Here is a 17446-nt window from a genome sequence, read left to right on the forward strand (position 1 = left end):
TAGGGACAAATATGTTTGCTTACTGCATAAAATGGGAGTTAGCATGATTGCATACTGCATAAAAAAGTAAAAACTGACAGAATACTCATCGACAAGCAAACAAAATGGGACTTGTTTGTTTCCATAAGGTTAATGCATCAACGAGTTATTTGACCAAGTAAAATATCAAACAGAGAGCCAAAGTGGCCTCCCATGATTCAGCGATCAGCAAGTGTTAGGAGTCGATGGGGCAGCCCAGTTCCTTGGCAGCGGCACTCAGGTAGGCAAGCGTTAAACCAGTCGCAATCCTGCTTTGGGCTTCCCATTGTATGCATTTGTCTATGTCTGATCGCCAGTTGATGCTGCCCAGATTTAAGCGCTGGTAAGATGAATTATCCACATTTAAACTACTACCGTGATGCAGTATGTCACGAAGAACCGATTTGCTGAGAGCACGAACAAGCGCACTTGGATGAGAAAGACAGCGGATCGTTGCTGATAAACGACACTGCAAAAAGTTTCTTGTTTGTCAAAGCTCTGACGCTGCAAACTGTTATGCAGCTGACGGTTGAATAGATAGATAAAAGGAACGAGGGGATCGGGTGAGAAACTGTTTACCTTCAGCAGATTTGAGAGGCCGTCTACAACTGCAAGACCCGGTCCCCCCCAGTGTAGGACAAGTTGAACTGCTTTAGCTGTCACTTCTAAGAGCTGCGCATGGGGAGACATTCTTAAATGCAGTTCAAGACTAACTATTCTAAGCAATAACAGATGTCAACATTTCGAAATTAAAGCAACTGACCTCCAACTGAGGCAGGGTGCATGCTTCGCCATCGACAAGCATTCCATCTGTGGCACTGAGTAAAAGATCTGAAGCACTTGCCAAGATAATCAATGCTTCGGGGCTTTCATGGTTTCTCATAAGTTCCACGATCAATTTGACTATTCTATGGTTGATTCTCCACATTCTCTGTCCTTGTTCGTCATCCCTTGCAATCCAGGGTTGCAAATCCTTTTCGGCCTGTCCAAAAATCAAATGGTTCCCTAAAGTGATTGGAAAAAAAAAATGGGAGCATTGGAAATATACTTAAATTATGCATCTTATTCACTGAATATTGAAACTAAAAGAATTCTGCACCTGTAGAACAATGGCTGTGGATGCTTTTGTTGGTGATGCTGAAACAACATTGCAAATTGCATCCACGACCTAGCACAAAGGCAAAATTGATTAGTCTGTCTTATGTTCTGAAAAACAACTGGATTGTTTGACAACCAATAAGCATGAAAAGAGCTAGTCAACAGGTATATGTATATGTATTTATTTATATGTATATGTATATGTATTTATTTATATGTATATGTATATGTATATGTATGTATGCGTATATGTATATGTATATACATATACATATATATTCTCTAAGATATCGGATGTGCAGATCAAAATAGGTGATCATGAAGGTGTCAAATAGGAGGACAAGAATAACAAAGGATGGAGCGAAACTAGCATGCATGACCAAAGCTAGCAAATTAATATTCTATAAGAGCGAAACTCAACTCAGTTCCGAGTAACACTTTTTGTGCTCTAGAAATGCGGTGGTAAAGAGTAGGTGATTGGCTTGTAGCAAGGAGAACAACTCGAGGAGTATGAAAATGAAGCCAACCACAGTTACCCACTCTCGTAAACGCTGTGAAGGAGCACTGCATCAATTGAGATGCCCCTTTGAAACACTTAAACATTAGCAACCATCAACTCTTCACCTTCAGGTGATCAACCATGTCGAAGGTAGTACATTTATGCACTATCCTATTATGGAGTTACATTAGAAGTAGGAGATAGCTTGTTCCTACTTGGAGGAGATGGTCAAGAAAACAAAGATGCAAGTCAAAAACAAAAACTTCACAAGAGAAGGTCACAAAACTCTTCTAGTTCAATGATATGACACTGGCAAAGTCCCAACAAACAATAATCAAGCTCTTGCATGTGATACATCTAAGTGGCTTGAATGCAAATGTAAAGGTTTTTCTCTTATTGACCGACAAATTGGAAGAATGAGAAGTGTTTCAATGCTATAAACTTATCAACAGATTTAAAGAACGCAAATTGCATGAATTGAATTTAATGACTCAACAATCAAAGCTAGAAGCACATTATGACTGACTATGATCAACTTGCATTATATGAGAAAGCTTCGACGAGGATTTCAAAGGAATACAGTAGGGCAAATGAAACAAAGTGTTTTGGTAGCTCTACAATACCGCAGCCATAGCATCAAGCAATGACAACTATCCTTGTTTGCAATGCGAATGTGTTTTTCCATGTTTTTGGTTTGTTTTTGACGTAAGCAGAATGTATGAAGTATGTAGTAGCCTATTTATTATGTAGGCCAAAACAAACCCATTTTCTCGTGCCATTACTGTGTTTTTGGTTGATGGCCTAGCGGTGTGAAATATCTTAGGAAGCACAAAGTTGGATGGGGCTTCAATTAGTGAGGGTAGTGCGAAAGACTATGTACCACCCATGATTGGTACATGGACCACCTCCATTTCGGATAGTCCAACTCAACTCAGAATTTTTTTAAAAAAAATATCGATGGGGCCCATCCAACTCGGCATTAAAAAAGAAAAAAAATACTAAAATAAAAACTTGCGAGCCCTCTTCTTGTGATGCTTCTGCCACCAATGCCTTCGCCACTATTTCGTGATATTTGGGTGTCGCACGCTTTAGACAATTCCAGCTAGGGATATCATAGCAGAATAATAATTCGATAGTTACTAAAATTGCTACCAGTCTAAGATTTAAGTCCCTACTCTAATCTACCTATTAACTAAATAAAATTGAGGTAGGGGTTCTTTATATGTATATAGTTATATGCTTGAATATAGGTAGACATTAAAAGGCAGCTATATCAAGTTAATACTATAGATGAATTAAAATATAAGATATTTATTCTAATGGAAAAGCTTCTAAAGCACATCTAAATTGCAATAGGTACAAGAAAATCTATGACAGATCCAACAGAAATAACTAAAGTAATCATGAGTGAAGATAAAAAGAACAATTCAGAGCATACCTGTCTCCAACCCTGGTGAGCAGATGTACTTTCTGCACTCATTTTTGTTTCTGGAGCTGCAATCAGTTTATGCCACAGCAATGAAACAACAGAGAAACATAATTCCTGTTTCTCTGCGAACACAGATCTTAGAAGAGCTTGTGCACCACAATTGTAGCCAATGTATCGGTCTGTCATTAAAAAATTTGCTAAATCTGAAGCATCAACCGGCAAACTTGAAATACCTTTCCCTGATGTCTCTACAATAGTGCCAGTAGATAAGATTCCTCTGTCAGTCTTTACAAGTATTCTTGACAAACTATTGCTAGATTCTGAGCATGGAATATCCTCTGGTTCAAAGATGCTACTGCTTGCAATAACTGATATTCTACCACCGGAACATGCTGGATCATCCCTTCGTACCTGTGCATGTGCCAATTGTGCTTCAATAGGTTCAGCCTTGTGAACTATGGAGGCAACAATTTTGCCATGTATGTCAATAAGATTATAAAGTGAAGATGCCCTAGTCGAAATCTCCACGTCCCACTTACAATGCATCATAACAGAGAGAGCATTCATGCAAGCCTTTGATCTTCCAAACAACTCAGAAACATGTGCAGCAACCATAGCAGCAGCGACTATCTCATCTGAACTGTAGCTCCATAAAGTACCAATAGAGGATGGTTTCAATGAGAATAGAGCTTCCAGAATTCCAAGAATTCGGCTAGTGTGACAGACAGCAGACTTAATACTATTGTGTAACTCATGAGCAACTCTAGTAGTTTTTGCAGCCTTGATACTGTTTGCAGAATCCTTAGAATTTGAGTGCATACCATTTTTTGAAATCATTGGGAACAACTGAAGTTCACATGCCAATGCACATATGGCTGCCAGAACATAAGAATCAAATGTTGCTACAGGTCCTTGTTTCTTCCGATTTTTGTTTCTGTTAGCAGTTTTTCCATTAACAATTTGCGGCACCTCGATGATTTCCTCTGCAGAATAACTACCACAATCTGTTGCCCTTTTACTCCCATTTGGCAAAGCTTCATGACTGACGCAAACAGTTAGCACGACAAACAACAAGCGGGATGCAAGGTCAATTGTTGCACAAGAATCCAGAAACAGCGAGTGAATCATAGTATGAAGCTCCGCGATAGCAAGGTTCTTAGTGGTAGACCACATGCTTCCATGAGTTCTTGGTTTTCTTGATTGCTCAGTGGAGTGTTTTGAAGGAAAAGTTCTTCTGAGTATAGCTTCAACAGTAGCAACAAATATCCTTACAAGGCATGCTTCAGATGGGCTTCCTCGAGGGAGATACTCCAAGACTTTTAAAAGTGGCAAATACAAATTCCAAGACAAGGGAGGAGGCTGCAATGGGGCTGCAACTACTATTTCAGGCAAGTCAACAGCTGAGGAACTCAGAGGAAGCAAACCATATGCAGCTTCCCAAATGGTACACATTCTCCATTCAACATCAGGACCATGGGCACATAACATTGTTGCAATTCCCTGAGCTGTTGCTTCAATAGAAGCTTCTGAAGCAGGAGCCTCGAGCTAGTCAAATTTATTGTCAGTAACAACATACAATAATGATAAAAAGACAACTTAAACTAGCAAACTAAAAGAAAATTTTCAAACCAGACAGATCACAGAATAATATCATAAACATGCAAAGCCATTAAACAGTGAAAATTTTGAATATGTGGACAAAGTGAATCATGCTATCTTGAATTACCTGTTTCTTATATGATGATATACATCCACCAAGAGGTTCATGATGGACAGCAACTCCTTCAGCATGCCATAGAGGAGGAAAAAGCAGTGTAGGTTGAGAAAGTATGCGGAAGAGTAAAGCAGCTGCAGCATCTGCAGCAACACCAGCTCTCATGGACATTGCAATGCCAATTGCACGTAGGAAATGCAAATGCATCCAGTTTCTTGGAAGCTACAAGGGGACAAGACAAGAAATCACTGCAATAACTATTTAAATGTGGAACAGGATTGGCCAGGTGGTAGAATCATGGAAACATTTTTTTTTCCTATATTTTGGACCTTAGCTCCATGAAACAATATACTACAAATCAGCAAAGATGCCAAAAAGAAAGCAAAATACATTTATGAAAGAAGCTTGAATAGGTACAAATTCTGTCAAAATTCTAGTTGAGATTTGTATACTAAAATCATTGCAGCATATCATGAAGCCAGATTATAAATGATACAAGACAAGGTTACTTAGATTTAGGTTAAGCCATGATAAGACTATTACTACCAAAACAAACTATGAAACCCCAGTTCAATGGACCATACTGCATGCATATTTCCCGCCATTAAACTTTGAGGGCAACATCAGTAACAAATTAAGGGTCATCCCAGCATCATTGCTCCTATCAAAGTTTTCTTGGGTCTTCCTCTACCTCTCCTTGACTCACCTCTTCTAGCCAGGATGAATCAAGTAATGAATTTTATTTTTTTGCATGTGTTTTAATCCTTGATATTAATAACTTTTTTTATGAAATCTTGGGTTGCGTGGGGTTAGATTGGGTTAGATAGGGTCCTTTTTGAGTTTAAAGTTATTTGAAGTTTAGTTCTTCCTTTTTTTTCCCCCAATTTTTCTAGTATTAGAATCCAAATTTGATGAAAATGCTCATCTTTGCAAGTGGTGACGTATCTTATTCAACATTGTCAAAAATAGTTGAAAATTCATCATTTGGAAAACATTCATCTTAGCAAGTGCCAATGTAGATTTTTCATAAAGGTTCAAACATACAAGACAGTTTCAAAGTTGGGGATGCTACACTAAGTGCTTAACATTGGCAGCAACACTCGACTCTGCTCAGATTAGAGGGCAAGAGAGATAGGACAGGGAAGAAAAGGAGAGAAAGAGGGCAAGAGAGATAGGACAGGTGAGAAAAGGAGAGAATTGATGTTGGAGACAATGAGCCAGACAAGGAAGAAATAGCAACGGTGTGGTGGGGCAGAAGGGGAGGCAGCAGTGATGAGACAGAGAAGACGGGCAAGTGGAAGAGGTGTAAAGACTATGAAAAAGAGAGCACGTGAGAGAAAGAGAGAAAAAAAGAGAGAGCACGTAAGAGAAAGAGAAAGAAAGAAAAAAAGAGGAAAAAAAAAAAAGACAATTGTGACTGAGCTGTTAAACATAAAAGAAGGTTATACCTATCGGATGGTAAGCTTTTCACTTGGTATGGTTTGGTACTAGGCTGTTTACTACCTGATAAGCTCATTACAGTAAGCTTACCAGGTGGTACAGTTGAGCAATATTGCCCAGTCTATGGCCTGATTGGTTCTCAGAATAATAAATACCAGTTAATGTCTACCAATACAGGCTGTATTTTAAACCTTCATTTAATCTAACCTTAGTATCATGAAGGTCTGTGGACAAATAAGGAAAAGGTCAACAGATTGGTGCCCAGTTACACACGGGAAGTTTCACATGCATTCGATGACCATTAATGGAACACTAAGCAATTGCCTCTCTTAAAGACCTTGAAAGCTTCTGCTGTTTATTGCTCAAGGAAGTGCAATTTAGCAAGAAAGATAAGCCGTAAATACACAGACATTCAGGTACATATTCTTGTGCCATTAATTTCACCATTACCAACATTCATGATATTAAAAATACATTTGCACTTAATCATGCTGTCACTTACAAATAACAGTAAAATAATATTAAGTAAGTCACAAGCTAAATTTAAGTGCTGCAAACAATATTGAAATCCAATATTAAGATTTTGTTTTTGTTTTTTTTTGCTTTTATGGAAAAAAATCCAAAATCTGAGAACCTAAGAGTAGTAAAAGCTAACTTCGATACACTACAGTGGAAAATCCAAAATGGCTCAGGTGTAATATGCATAACTTGAAGAGGAATATATTATTACACATTAGTGGTGATGGGGTAGCAGGATACTTGATGGAACAGGATGCACAATAGAAACAGAAAAACATATCAATAAAAGAAGTTTTATCTTTATGACTATGCATACCCTCATGCCAGATGCATACTCCTCGGCTGCTCTAAGGAGTTCAACTAGTTGCACTGCAGCATCAAGCGCATCTGGTGCCCATGATGGAGGTGCTTCAAGAAGTCCAAGAAGAAGCCGTTGTGTCGCGCTTGGTGTAGCAATTGCATAGTACCTGAATTAAATGTGAAAGTTCTTTACAAGCACTGTATCCAAGGATTTGAATGTGAAAGTTGTTTAAGTTAAAGATATCCACCTATGAAACAAACGAGCATAAGGCTCTAGAGGAGGCAGCCCAGCAACAAGATGCTCATCCAAGGGAGTTGTAGGAGGAGGAAGCAGGAGTGCAGGGACAGCTGCTGCTGTCAAATTTGCAGTTTCATAACGGGCTACCTCCTCATCACAAACACTTAAAATAACTCCAGCTCCATTGGCAACAGCCCATCGAGGAGTTGATGGCATAAGTTGAGGATGTTTTCCAGATCCACGACTACAAGCTACCAAGGTGAAAATGCTTACTGGTAATTACTAAGTCTTAAAACCAACACAAAAGTAGACCAAATGAACAAAAAAAAAAAACACAGTTCATGGACTAATCAACTGAAAAGAAGAGGGTGATGGCTTCTGTAGTAACATAGAAGAAATAAAAAATAACAGTAGATGCTTAACAGTATGAGCTTAAGTTTCTAAACATGTTTTGGACAAAACGTTTTTTTAGCTGAATGAAACTGATCAATCTTTGTTTTCAGAAACTCAACTTCCAAACATATTTAAAATAAGAATGAAAAGACCAAAATGCTTCTAACAGGACAAAGGCACAGACGCCCTGGCACAAGAAAACAAAGTGCTCCGTTTCTGTGGAACTAGGATTTTCCACAACTACACCAAGCATATGAAGAAGTGTGGTCCATTACTTTCTGTAGAAACCAATTCACAATAAATTGGATGAAACTTGAAAACAAATATCAGAAAGATATTACATATATGTTTTCCCTTTCAAAACTAACTTGGGAGCTTCATATTCGGCATATTTTAATTGTTAAGGTGCTTTGGTGCCAACATGCAGTTTTTGAAAAGAAAACTTCATCTATCAGAGAATTTGTAGGTAATCATGGTTTGAAATATTGGTCTGAAACTAATACCAACCTTGGCTTGGACTGCTACCCTCCTAACAAGGGCATTTCTGCTTTGAGGCAGAGGACCTTCAATTAATAACTAAGAGATTAAACAAAGAAAAACTGAGGTGGAAAAAGAAAACATCAAACAAGATAATAGACTCAAGCAATTGTCTTGGGCTAACGACGAAGTAACTCAAATAAACTAGACTATATCCAGGAGTATAAATTTCAGGTAAATCACTACAAAATTAATTACAAAAATAAGTCTGAAAATCAAAATAGCTAGCCAGAAAAGTGTTTTCCACATTTATTGAGTTGAGGATTTTTTCTTAGGCTTCAAAATTCTTACGCAAACCTTCCAAATCATCGCCAGAAATAAACCACCCCAAAACAAAATCAATATTCACTGTTCAGGGATTTACAATGCTCGAATGGGCCCAACAGGATCAATTTAGCCTTTGTAAGGCTTGACCAAGATGGTTTTAGGCCAGAGTAGACCCAGGTTGATCTGAGACCAATATGGTCAAATTTAAGAAAGAGACAAGTTATGGCACAGTTGCCTATTTGCTTTAAATATAAATCTGGTTTAACTTCTATGTTGCTTATAGAATGTGCTTTTGATATTTGGGCTCATTAAGTTGGTTTTCTTCTAGGTCAACTTTGAAAATTATTATTTTATATTTAGTTTGTTTCTTATAGCCTTGTATTTGATCATGTCCCAGTAAGGGCATGACACAATTATTTTATCAAAGTACAACTACCTTAGGAAACAACACCAGGTGACAAGGGCATGATGAAATTATGTTATTGACGTTATTACTACCTTCGATCCAATGAATTGATAGAGCATAACATTATGGACGATATGATGATCCATGGTACTTCCCACATCAAATGTGAAAGATCCTAGTGATCAAGTGGATTTATGTATCAGGGATTGCGGAGAACGACTCTCAATGAACATTAAATTGGAATTCATATTGAAATGAACCTTAAAAAGGAAGATAGATCTCCAAATTGATGATCATAGTAAAGTGATCACAATCAATCCATGAATCCAATAAGGATGGAGTCTTGAATTCCTTATGCCAAAGAAAGGATCAATATCCCTCTGCGCTGCTAATGTCAGGGAAGTCCCCCAGAACAAACCGAAACACCTGTAGAACAGGAGGATTTCAACAGTATGCAGGCACAGGTGTCACATCCATTGTGAATGGATATGTTTACACTAGGTTTCACCAGATGGATAATATATATACACATCATACACCTTAAATTTATGAACGCTCCTTGGGTTCCATGGAGTTTCGGGCAAAGGTCATTACAATCTTAAAATGATGATCCTGAATTCTCATTCACAAAAGCAGCACACATGTAGCTCTAGAAGATTAAATTTCTAGTTTGCCAAAGCAAAAAGAAGACAACACTAAGAAATATATTATAAAAATATAAAATAAGTAAATGAATTTGAAAATGTAGTTAAAAATGATATCTAAATATAATGAAGTATGCATGAGTAACTTTTACTAACCAGTTGTTGGAGGCTTTAGTTCACCACCAGCCGCATATTTTCCCATGACCCCACCACACCTAATTTAGAAAATAGATTGTAAATCTTAAATGAGTATACAGTATCCAAGCAATCATGTAAATGATTTGCAAGCATAAAACTTAATTCATTGGTGATGTTATTTGAATGATGAGGACAATGCATATTTTTGTCATCATAGCAGAAGAAATAAATAGAGATTTGCAAGCATAAATTAGATTGCCGTTCTCCTCGATATTGATCAAACACAAACAATGAGTCAGATTACAATATTCATTTTTTGAAGGGGGGGTAAAAGAAGAACCCACTAGTCTAGGAAGGCTATGATTACCACAAAGGAAATGCAAGGCCCTAATTCATTAGTTAGATGGTTCAGAGTACATATGAGTAACGAGTTAATTGAACATATTAACTTCAATCATAATATCCAAAGACTAATAAAATGTAGGTCTCTCATGACTGGCACGAGACCTACCCAAACTCATTCAATTTTGGAAAAGAAAGACTGATATGATAAATTGAGTGAGATAATGAAGGAGACATGAATATAGTAGCAAGGGAAACAATTTATATTTGTAAGATTGTGATGAGAAAATTTAGTAGTATTTGAGACATGATCTAAAGTCCATGGATGATGACAGAACCTGTATTGCACTAAAATAAACAATGTTTATATCCAGAAAAAGTCTGAAACAGAAAGGTAGGGAATTTCCAGAAGTTCTGGATAATATATTGGAAGACAAATTCAGATGGTCTGCAGTCACAAACGTGAAGTATCAGTGACCACCAAGAAATCTTTGCATAAGCATCTGTGTTTCAGTGCTGCACGCATACTGCAATAAAAGCTCGATACGCCTGGGTGATCCAGATTAGTGAAGTACATTTACAAGTCCTCTCGATGCAGCCATTGATCATATTTTAGGCACAAACTAACCTAACGTATAAGTGGAACTGATAGTCAATTGTTGCAGAAAGAAACTTGAGTTGTCAATAAGGAATCATTAATGCTCTGAACAAAAAGTTATATGCAAAAGTGGCACAGGATGAGTAACACTGTAAAAACATGGCTAGAAGCACATCTATTGACTTCTCATAAGTTGCATGCATCAAAAAATCTAAGCAAGAGTTCTCACATATTGGAACCATTAAATTTATGTATAAGTTAAACAACCATAACAAGGATGTATGTGTATTATTCCACCATATCCGGGACATAAGAGAACAAAAATATTGGGGTGAATATTATTGTAAATGTTCAAAGATCAGCAGACAGGAACTAGAAACAAAAGTTAAAAGCTTAGTTTGCAATATGAAAGTGTTAAACTTTCATATTGTGAGTGCTGAAGTGCTTGGATATACAAATGACTAACAAACTTTTCCAGCTTAAAAGAACAGATAGCTGAGCAATCACATTGATTTATATAATGTTGCAAACATTAGGTTGGGAAAAGTTTATACCAATGATCATCCATTTACCTGATAACCTGGACCCCCCATTTTCCTTGGAGGAAATAAAGCTATCAGTATTTTGGTCAAGATAAGGCACACAGCCTAGATAAATTTCCAATGGCTTTTAACTAGTAACTTTGAAATATCATCCATGAAGACCCCCTCAATGTCTGCCAGAAGTTTTGTCATGTTTCATTTCAGAGCTACCATTGTTTATCTGTGCTTTCAGAAATTTCCATGAAGTCCTCAGAAAAGGCCGACTGAATCTCTCTCACTGGCCTAATCTGCTTTTCTAAAAGGGAGAGTTCTCTCATCATGTCAGCCAATGAAGTCATCCTCCTCCTCCCAGAACCCCCTTCTCAGTAACACCACGTATACCAGCGTACCATGTGTTGGTATGCTGGTACGAACCAGATCTGCATCGGTCCAGCCAGGCACCGATATAGGTCTGGTCCTGGAGATTTAATACCATAGCTGGTAGAACTGTCCAGCAAGATAGGTCGATGTAATCATTGATTTTCACATGCTTTCTTGTCATCTATAATCTATATTTAAAAAGAGTTCTACTTCCTAGATCCTAAACTCAATAAATTAAAAAGATTCATGGATATAAATTGTCAAATGCATGGAATGCTTTATGTAAGGCAAATTGAAGAAAAATCATTTGAAATGACAACATGCTAGATATCAAGACCATGCCTCATACAGAAGTAGCAAGAGAAAGAAACTGAAGGAAATTCTAAGCTTTGCAGTGATATTTGAAGCACATGATCTACATAACAAGCAAACAATGCAACTTAAGACAATGAGTAACCTTGATATTTACCAAGTCTACGATTCTAAGTTTCTAACAGATAACTGGAGAATAAACAGAGTTCTGAGAAAAGGAAAAGTTCATTATGCACCATCTGAAATAATCACTTCTGATGCCCAATGGTGAAGCAAGCAATATGTCAGTAATCCAGGGAGATAGTGGTCGTAGTGGCTTCCTATCATGTTCCTGCAGAATTTGAACGTGGCCATCTTGTTTCACAGGCTTACTTGTCGTTGCATGGTTACCACTATTGCTCCGCTCAGTTTCACTGTTATGATGTTCAACCTTGTAAATTGGCCGATTGTAGTGAGTTAATATACGTAATATTTCCCCACAAGCTAAAGCCCATTGCTCAGAATACTCTTTCTGCAGTCACCAATTGGTAAAACAAGTTAATTGATGAAATTTGTTAAATAGATACAAGAATTTATAGCTTCAATTTCAGTAGCACCATATGAGTTGGAAAGAAATATCAATATGAAATATGTTTGACATTTAAGATGGACCATTTTCTCAAAGTTCCATACCTCTGAATTTTGGCCGACTAAGGATATGAAAGAACTAAAAGGAGGGTCATTTCTATCATACACCAATGTCCCATCAATTATAAGTGAAAGAATAGGATGGACAATTGCATGGCCATGCTCCGGATGATGCAGAATAAATATAGCTGTAGATTGAGCAGAAACAGCAGCCAGCGACTTGTCATAATACAAAAGAGAATAACATGAATCATTATGCTGTTTTATAAAAATTAGCAGGGGTGAGGTTCCAATACCCAGAACTTCATCCAAAAGGCGCTTTTCTTGAGACGGATAATGGGTTTGGATTAACTGCATAAACAAGTCCAAGAGACAAGAAGTGTAAGTCTTTTTAACCACTGCTCCGTTCAAACAAACATAGAATCAAGACTAATTTAAAATGGATGCTTCTAACATGCCTGAATGAGATGATAAATTCATACCTGAGTTATATCTTCTGGGAACTCTTCTGTGGTGAATTGGCTAAAATATTCAACATAGGCCAAAACTTGTGCCTTCAGAAAAAGTCAATAGCATGTTAATGATCGCAAGAATGGTTGAAAAAACTCTAGAATCTGGCTAAAGATAAGTTGAAGCATGAAATTGAAACATTATTTGGTCTTAAGACCAATGCTCGAATAGATTAATCTAACTTCCAAGTATATCTGACCAAATAAGAATATTAGGATGCCTCCAAATATGCTTAGTTCTGGCTTTCATATGACATAAATTACTTTGTGATACTACACTAATGAAAGGGGCCTAATAATAGGTTCAAGCTTATAATGAACAGCTATAAACTTGGCGATAGAATACAAACCCACAGCACTAAAACAAAACTTCAAAATAATTTAGCTTGATGAAAATCAAAACTCCACATGAATAACAGTTCTTCAACTAGATCAAAAGGGTGGGTCTAAGTTTTGGGTAATCTATTGACAAATTATGGAGAAAGGAGAGATAATTAATGGTGGGTATGTGGAAATGGATACCCTCTTAGATCACCAAATTCCAATAATACAACAATAAAGCTGTAAGTCCTAACTATTTGAAGTCAACGACATGGATCTTTTGTCACCATTGAGATCTGAAAAAAATCATTTGTTTAGTTAGGTTCAGAGTACTTAAATCTTTATTTAAGGTTTCTATTAAGGTCTTTTAGGTCTTCCTCTACCTCTCCTTGTACCGCTAATATTAATTATTTCACCTCTTTTGATTATCACATCGAGAGGTCTACAATAACAACAATAACCGTAAAACCGTAAGTCTCAACTATTTGAGGTCGACTACATAAATCTTTTATTGTCATTGAAATCTGTAAAAAATCATATGCTTAATTAAGTTCAGAGAATTTCAATCTTTATTTATAGTTTATATTAAAGTCTTTTTAATATAAACTAAATTTCAATAATAAAAGTTAAAAATAGTACATATATATTATTATGTTTTTTGTTAATAAAAAATACTTGGCTAAACTTCAAAAGCACAAATTAGTAGCCCCATGAAAAATATGCTAACTAATATATTTCATAAAATAATGATACAATTAAGCATAAAAACTAATAATGAAAGCTCATACCAAGGTAAGGCTGTATATATTAGCCATCCCATATTGGTAGAAGTCATTACATTGAATTGCCCCTCTTTTAGTAACTAGCCTCTCTCTCTCTCTCTCTCTCTCTCTCTCTCTCTCTCTCTCTCACACACACACACACACACACACGTAGATGTATTCTTGTGAGATATGTTTCAGCATTTGTGATATTTAGAGTAATTCACTAGTAAAACTTTGGCTATTAAAGCATAAAATAATAGAAGCATGAGGGTTATCTCACAGAATCCTGTTTTCAGGTTATCCAATCCTGTCAGTTAACAAAAGACCATTTCATACTAAAGTGTGCCAAGGGCAGGTGACCCAGAATTCACCTTCACCACTTTCATCCTACTTTTTGTTGCCTTTCCCTACTTCCATCTTAGTGATAATTCACAAACTCTTGTTGTGACAAGTTTTATTGATCAGCATATCTCATCCCCTTAAAAGGACCTAACTTAGATATTTATTCTGAACATATTATTACTAATTCTCCAACATCCATTCATGAAGTTGATACTCCCTTTAGTGAATTATGTTAATGAGATATTTTACATTGGTATAGAAAATATTGCATAATGTTCATGTTTACATATGTAAATTGTGCATACAGATGCCAAACCCCCTTAAGAGGATCTAATTTACTATTCTATTTTAACATAATATTATTATTAATTCTCCATCATTCATTCATTAATTGTTTGATGCTCCCTTTGTTAAGGAGCTCTTTTACACGGTCTTCACGTTTACATACATAAATTGTGCATACAGATGTCACATGTCCTTTCTTTAGAACATATTATTATAGAGTAAGTTTCCATCCCAATAAAAAACTCGAGGATAGATTTGGTACTCTGAAATGTAAATGATCAATCAGAAGGACATGTTATATATTGGTCAAATCATATCAAATTATACAATGTGGAAATTTTAAAACTTTCCATAATCTAAAACTTAAATGAATTAGCCATGTTGTTTATTGAACAAAGTTCAAACCATATTGAATATATGCATAATGCATCACATAAGAATAATCCAAGCTCGTCAGATTATCATTTAGAACTAGACAAAAACATGAGAGAAATTATGTGATGATGAGATACAGCAAGCCAGGAGCTAGGACGAACCAAGAAGTTGTTTGTATCGTACCTGTCTTTGGTTCTCATCTTGAGGTGGTGGCCAGAAGAGCGACGAGAACTGGAGCCCATCAATCCACTTCTCATTCGAGATGGACATTATAAACCAAAACCCTGTTCTGTTTCCTTCCTCGCAGGGATCAGACAAACCCAAGAACCAAAACAATCTTTGAAGCTTTCTTTTCTCCGATCAAGAAGCTGATCATTCGTTACCGAGACAGCGTCCAAACCACCAACACACTTCTCCACCACCACCAACAAGACCTGATCTCTGCATCGACCTTATATCCACAACCGATTCCCAACTCTCAAACCAAGATGCGACGGCTAGCTCAGCTCGAGAGCAAACTCGTCAAGCGAATCATCGAACTTCAACCCGCGGGCATGGGATCTAATCCCCCTAAAAATCCCAACAAACAACTCAACCGATTTCAAAGCACATCGACCTCCGAATCTCCGCACAAGAAACACACCAAGAACAAGACAAAAAGAAGTCATCCACACCAAAAAAAAAAAAAGAGGCCAAATAAATGCAAGAACAAACAAGAACCGCACGAGAAATACAAATAAATACAAGAAAAGAACCGCACGAGAAATACAAATAAAAACCCCGATAAATTCAAGAAATACACGGTAATACCGAAAATAAGAGAAACGAAATGGAGAGAAACGAAACATACCTCGACGGGTTCTTCGATCTAACGCTAGGGTTCAAAGCGCTCTCGCTCTCGCTCGATCTCTCTTTGTTTCTTGAAGTTGGTTGGCGTCCGTTTTGGGGAAGACGATGTGAAGTTAAAAAGGGGAAGGGAGGAGAGGGGGAAAAGGATTGTTTTAACAGCGTAAGAGGTTTTTTTTTCTTTTATTTATTTATAATAATGTTATATAATATTCTTTTATTACAGGGTCGAGGTGGGGGAGGGCGAGAGGGCGGGCAGTAAAAGATTCTTTGGCGATCCGCGGAACGCAGTTTGGAGGCTGCGCTTCGCCCATCACGTCCGACGTGGCGTTGATATTTTGCGTGCCCCCGATGTGGTGACGATGTATGATGATGCTTGGCATTCCATGGCCTCGTGAAACCCATGCATGTGTCTCGCCCCCACATGCGCTTCCCCGCCACGCGAGCGGCCGACGCATCGTTATCCGACGATTTCCTCGGCGTGACCCAACTGGCCGACGACCGTCTGATGCCACACGGCGGAGATCCGACGGCGTTGATGAGTCGCGGGGAGACGACGTCGTGGCGTTGCAAAGTGGACAAGTGGACGACGGAGGGATGAGAGGCGGCGGCGCTTTCCGCAATTGGGCGGTAGTGGGTGCGCCGTGTTTTCCCCATCGTGGTGGTGGGTCCCACTCCTTCTCTATCCGCACGACAACTAAAACGCAGTAACGGTTCACAGGAAAATAAACCACGTAAAAAGAATTATTATTATATATTTCATATATACGTCTATATAGACAAAAAATAATAATAATGGAAGAATAACATATATCTTAGAGTCTAATATTCACAATAATAACATATGTTGAGTGGACGCCACCTGTATGTGACATGCAGACGATGCATCGACAGGCTCGTCTCTTGTGATCCGAGGAAATAAAACAGAGATAATACGAGGAGGAGATATTTGTGTACGGGAGGGAAGAGAGAGCGGGAAATCATGCTGGGTGACGTGGCGCGATGTGGTGCGAGTATTATATTCGGGTCTTCCACGTCGTGATGGTGTGCTCACCGCATGGCACGATGGGATGGGGGCATGCATGCGATACACGGTTGACGACGTCAACGTTGACCGGGTTCAGTGGAAGCAGCAGCGGCGATGGCGATTCCGCACTTTGGTTATCCGAGTAATTTTGCGGTGCCATCTCTTTAGTGTAATGGTTGACACGATTACACTTTACTCTAGTGGACTCGATTAAGAAACGGGTAGTGTTTCCCAAAGAAAAAGGGATTACCCAAGTCAAACCATGGATTTCAAATTGGGTCCTTCCAAGTGCTCAGATTCTTCCTTCAAAGATGTCCGTCCGTCCATTTCATTCGAAGCGTTAATAAAATATAGGATGGATTGATTATTATTTTACTTTAGGTTTAGTTCTTTCGATTAATTAACCTTGAAATCTTGTTGGGCCAAGAAGACCCAGTTCAACATTAAGTCCATATAATTTTTGTCTTGCATTTCTCATCCCCAAAATCAAATCGTGGGAATGGAATAAGTGATGCTATGGGCACTAAGATATCATTGGTGGTAGTGACACTCAAAC

General features: G+C 37.7%; 1 protein-coding gene across 1 annotated transcript; it reads right to left on the reverse strand.

Moving 5' to 3' along the window:
* Positions 1 to 94: 94 nt before the first annotated feature.
* On the reverse strand, positions 95 to 16025 carry LOC135625379 (protein GIGANTEA-like). Its single transcript, XM_065130115.1, has 15 exons — positions 15868 to 16025; positions 15201 to 15587; positions 12904 to 12975; positions 12718 to 12772; positions 12467 to 12609; positions 12031 to 12305; positions 9659 to 9717; positions 7266 to 7506; positions 7034 to 7184; positions 4771 to 4980; positions 3054 to 4589; positions 1118 to 1186; positions 782 to 1000; positions 598 to 690; positions 95 to 487 (listed from the first exon to the last, which is right to left on the reverse strand). Exons 2-15 carry the CDS (start codon positions 15285 to 15287, stop codon positions 215 to 217), a joined length of 3483 nt encoding a protein of 1160 aa, XP_064986187.1. The 5' UTR covers positions 15288 to 15587; positions 15868 to 16025; the 3' UTR covers positions 95 to 214.
* Between the last annotated feature and the right edge of the window lie 1421 nt (positions 16026 to 17446).

This window comes from Musa acuminata, chromosome BXJ2-10, assembly GCF_036884655.1.
Source record: "Musa acuminata AAA Group cultivar baxijiao chromosome BXJ2-10, Cavendish_Baxijiao_AAA, whole genome shotgun sequence".
NCBI classification, from domain to species: Eukaryota; Viridiplantae; Streptophyta; class Magnoliopsida; order Zingiberales; family Musaceae; genus Musa; species Musa acuminata.

Coding starts and splice junctions, on each gene's coding strand:
- LOC135625379 (XM_065130115.1), bottom strand. CDS start 15,287: ATGTCCATCTCGAATGAGAAGTGGATTGATGGGCTCCAGTTCTCGTCG. Junction 12,976..15,200: donor AAGATGAGAACCAAAGACAG/GTACGATACAAA, acceptor CTTTTTCTGAAG/GCACAAGTTTTGGCCTATGT. Junction 9,718..12,030: donor AGAAGTGATTATTTCAGATG/GTGCATAATGAA, acceptor TTTCTAAATTAG/GTGTGGTGGGGTCATGGGAA.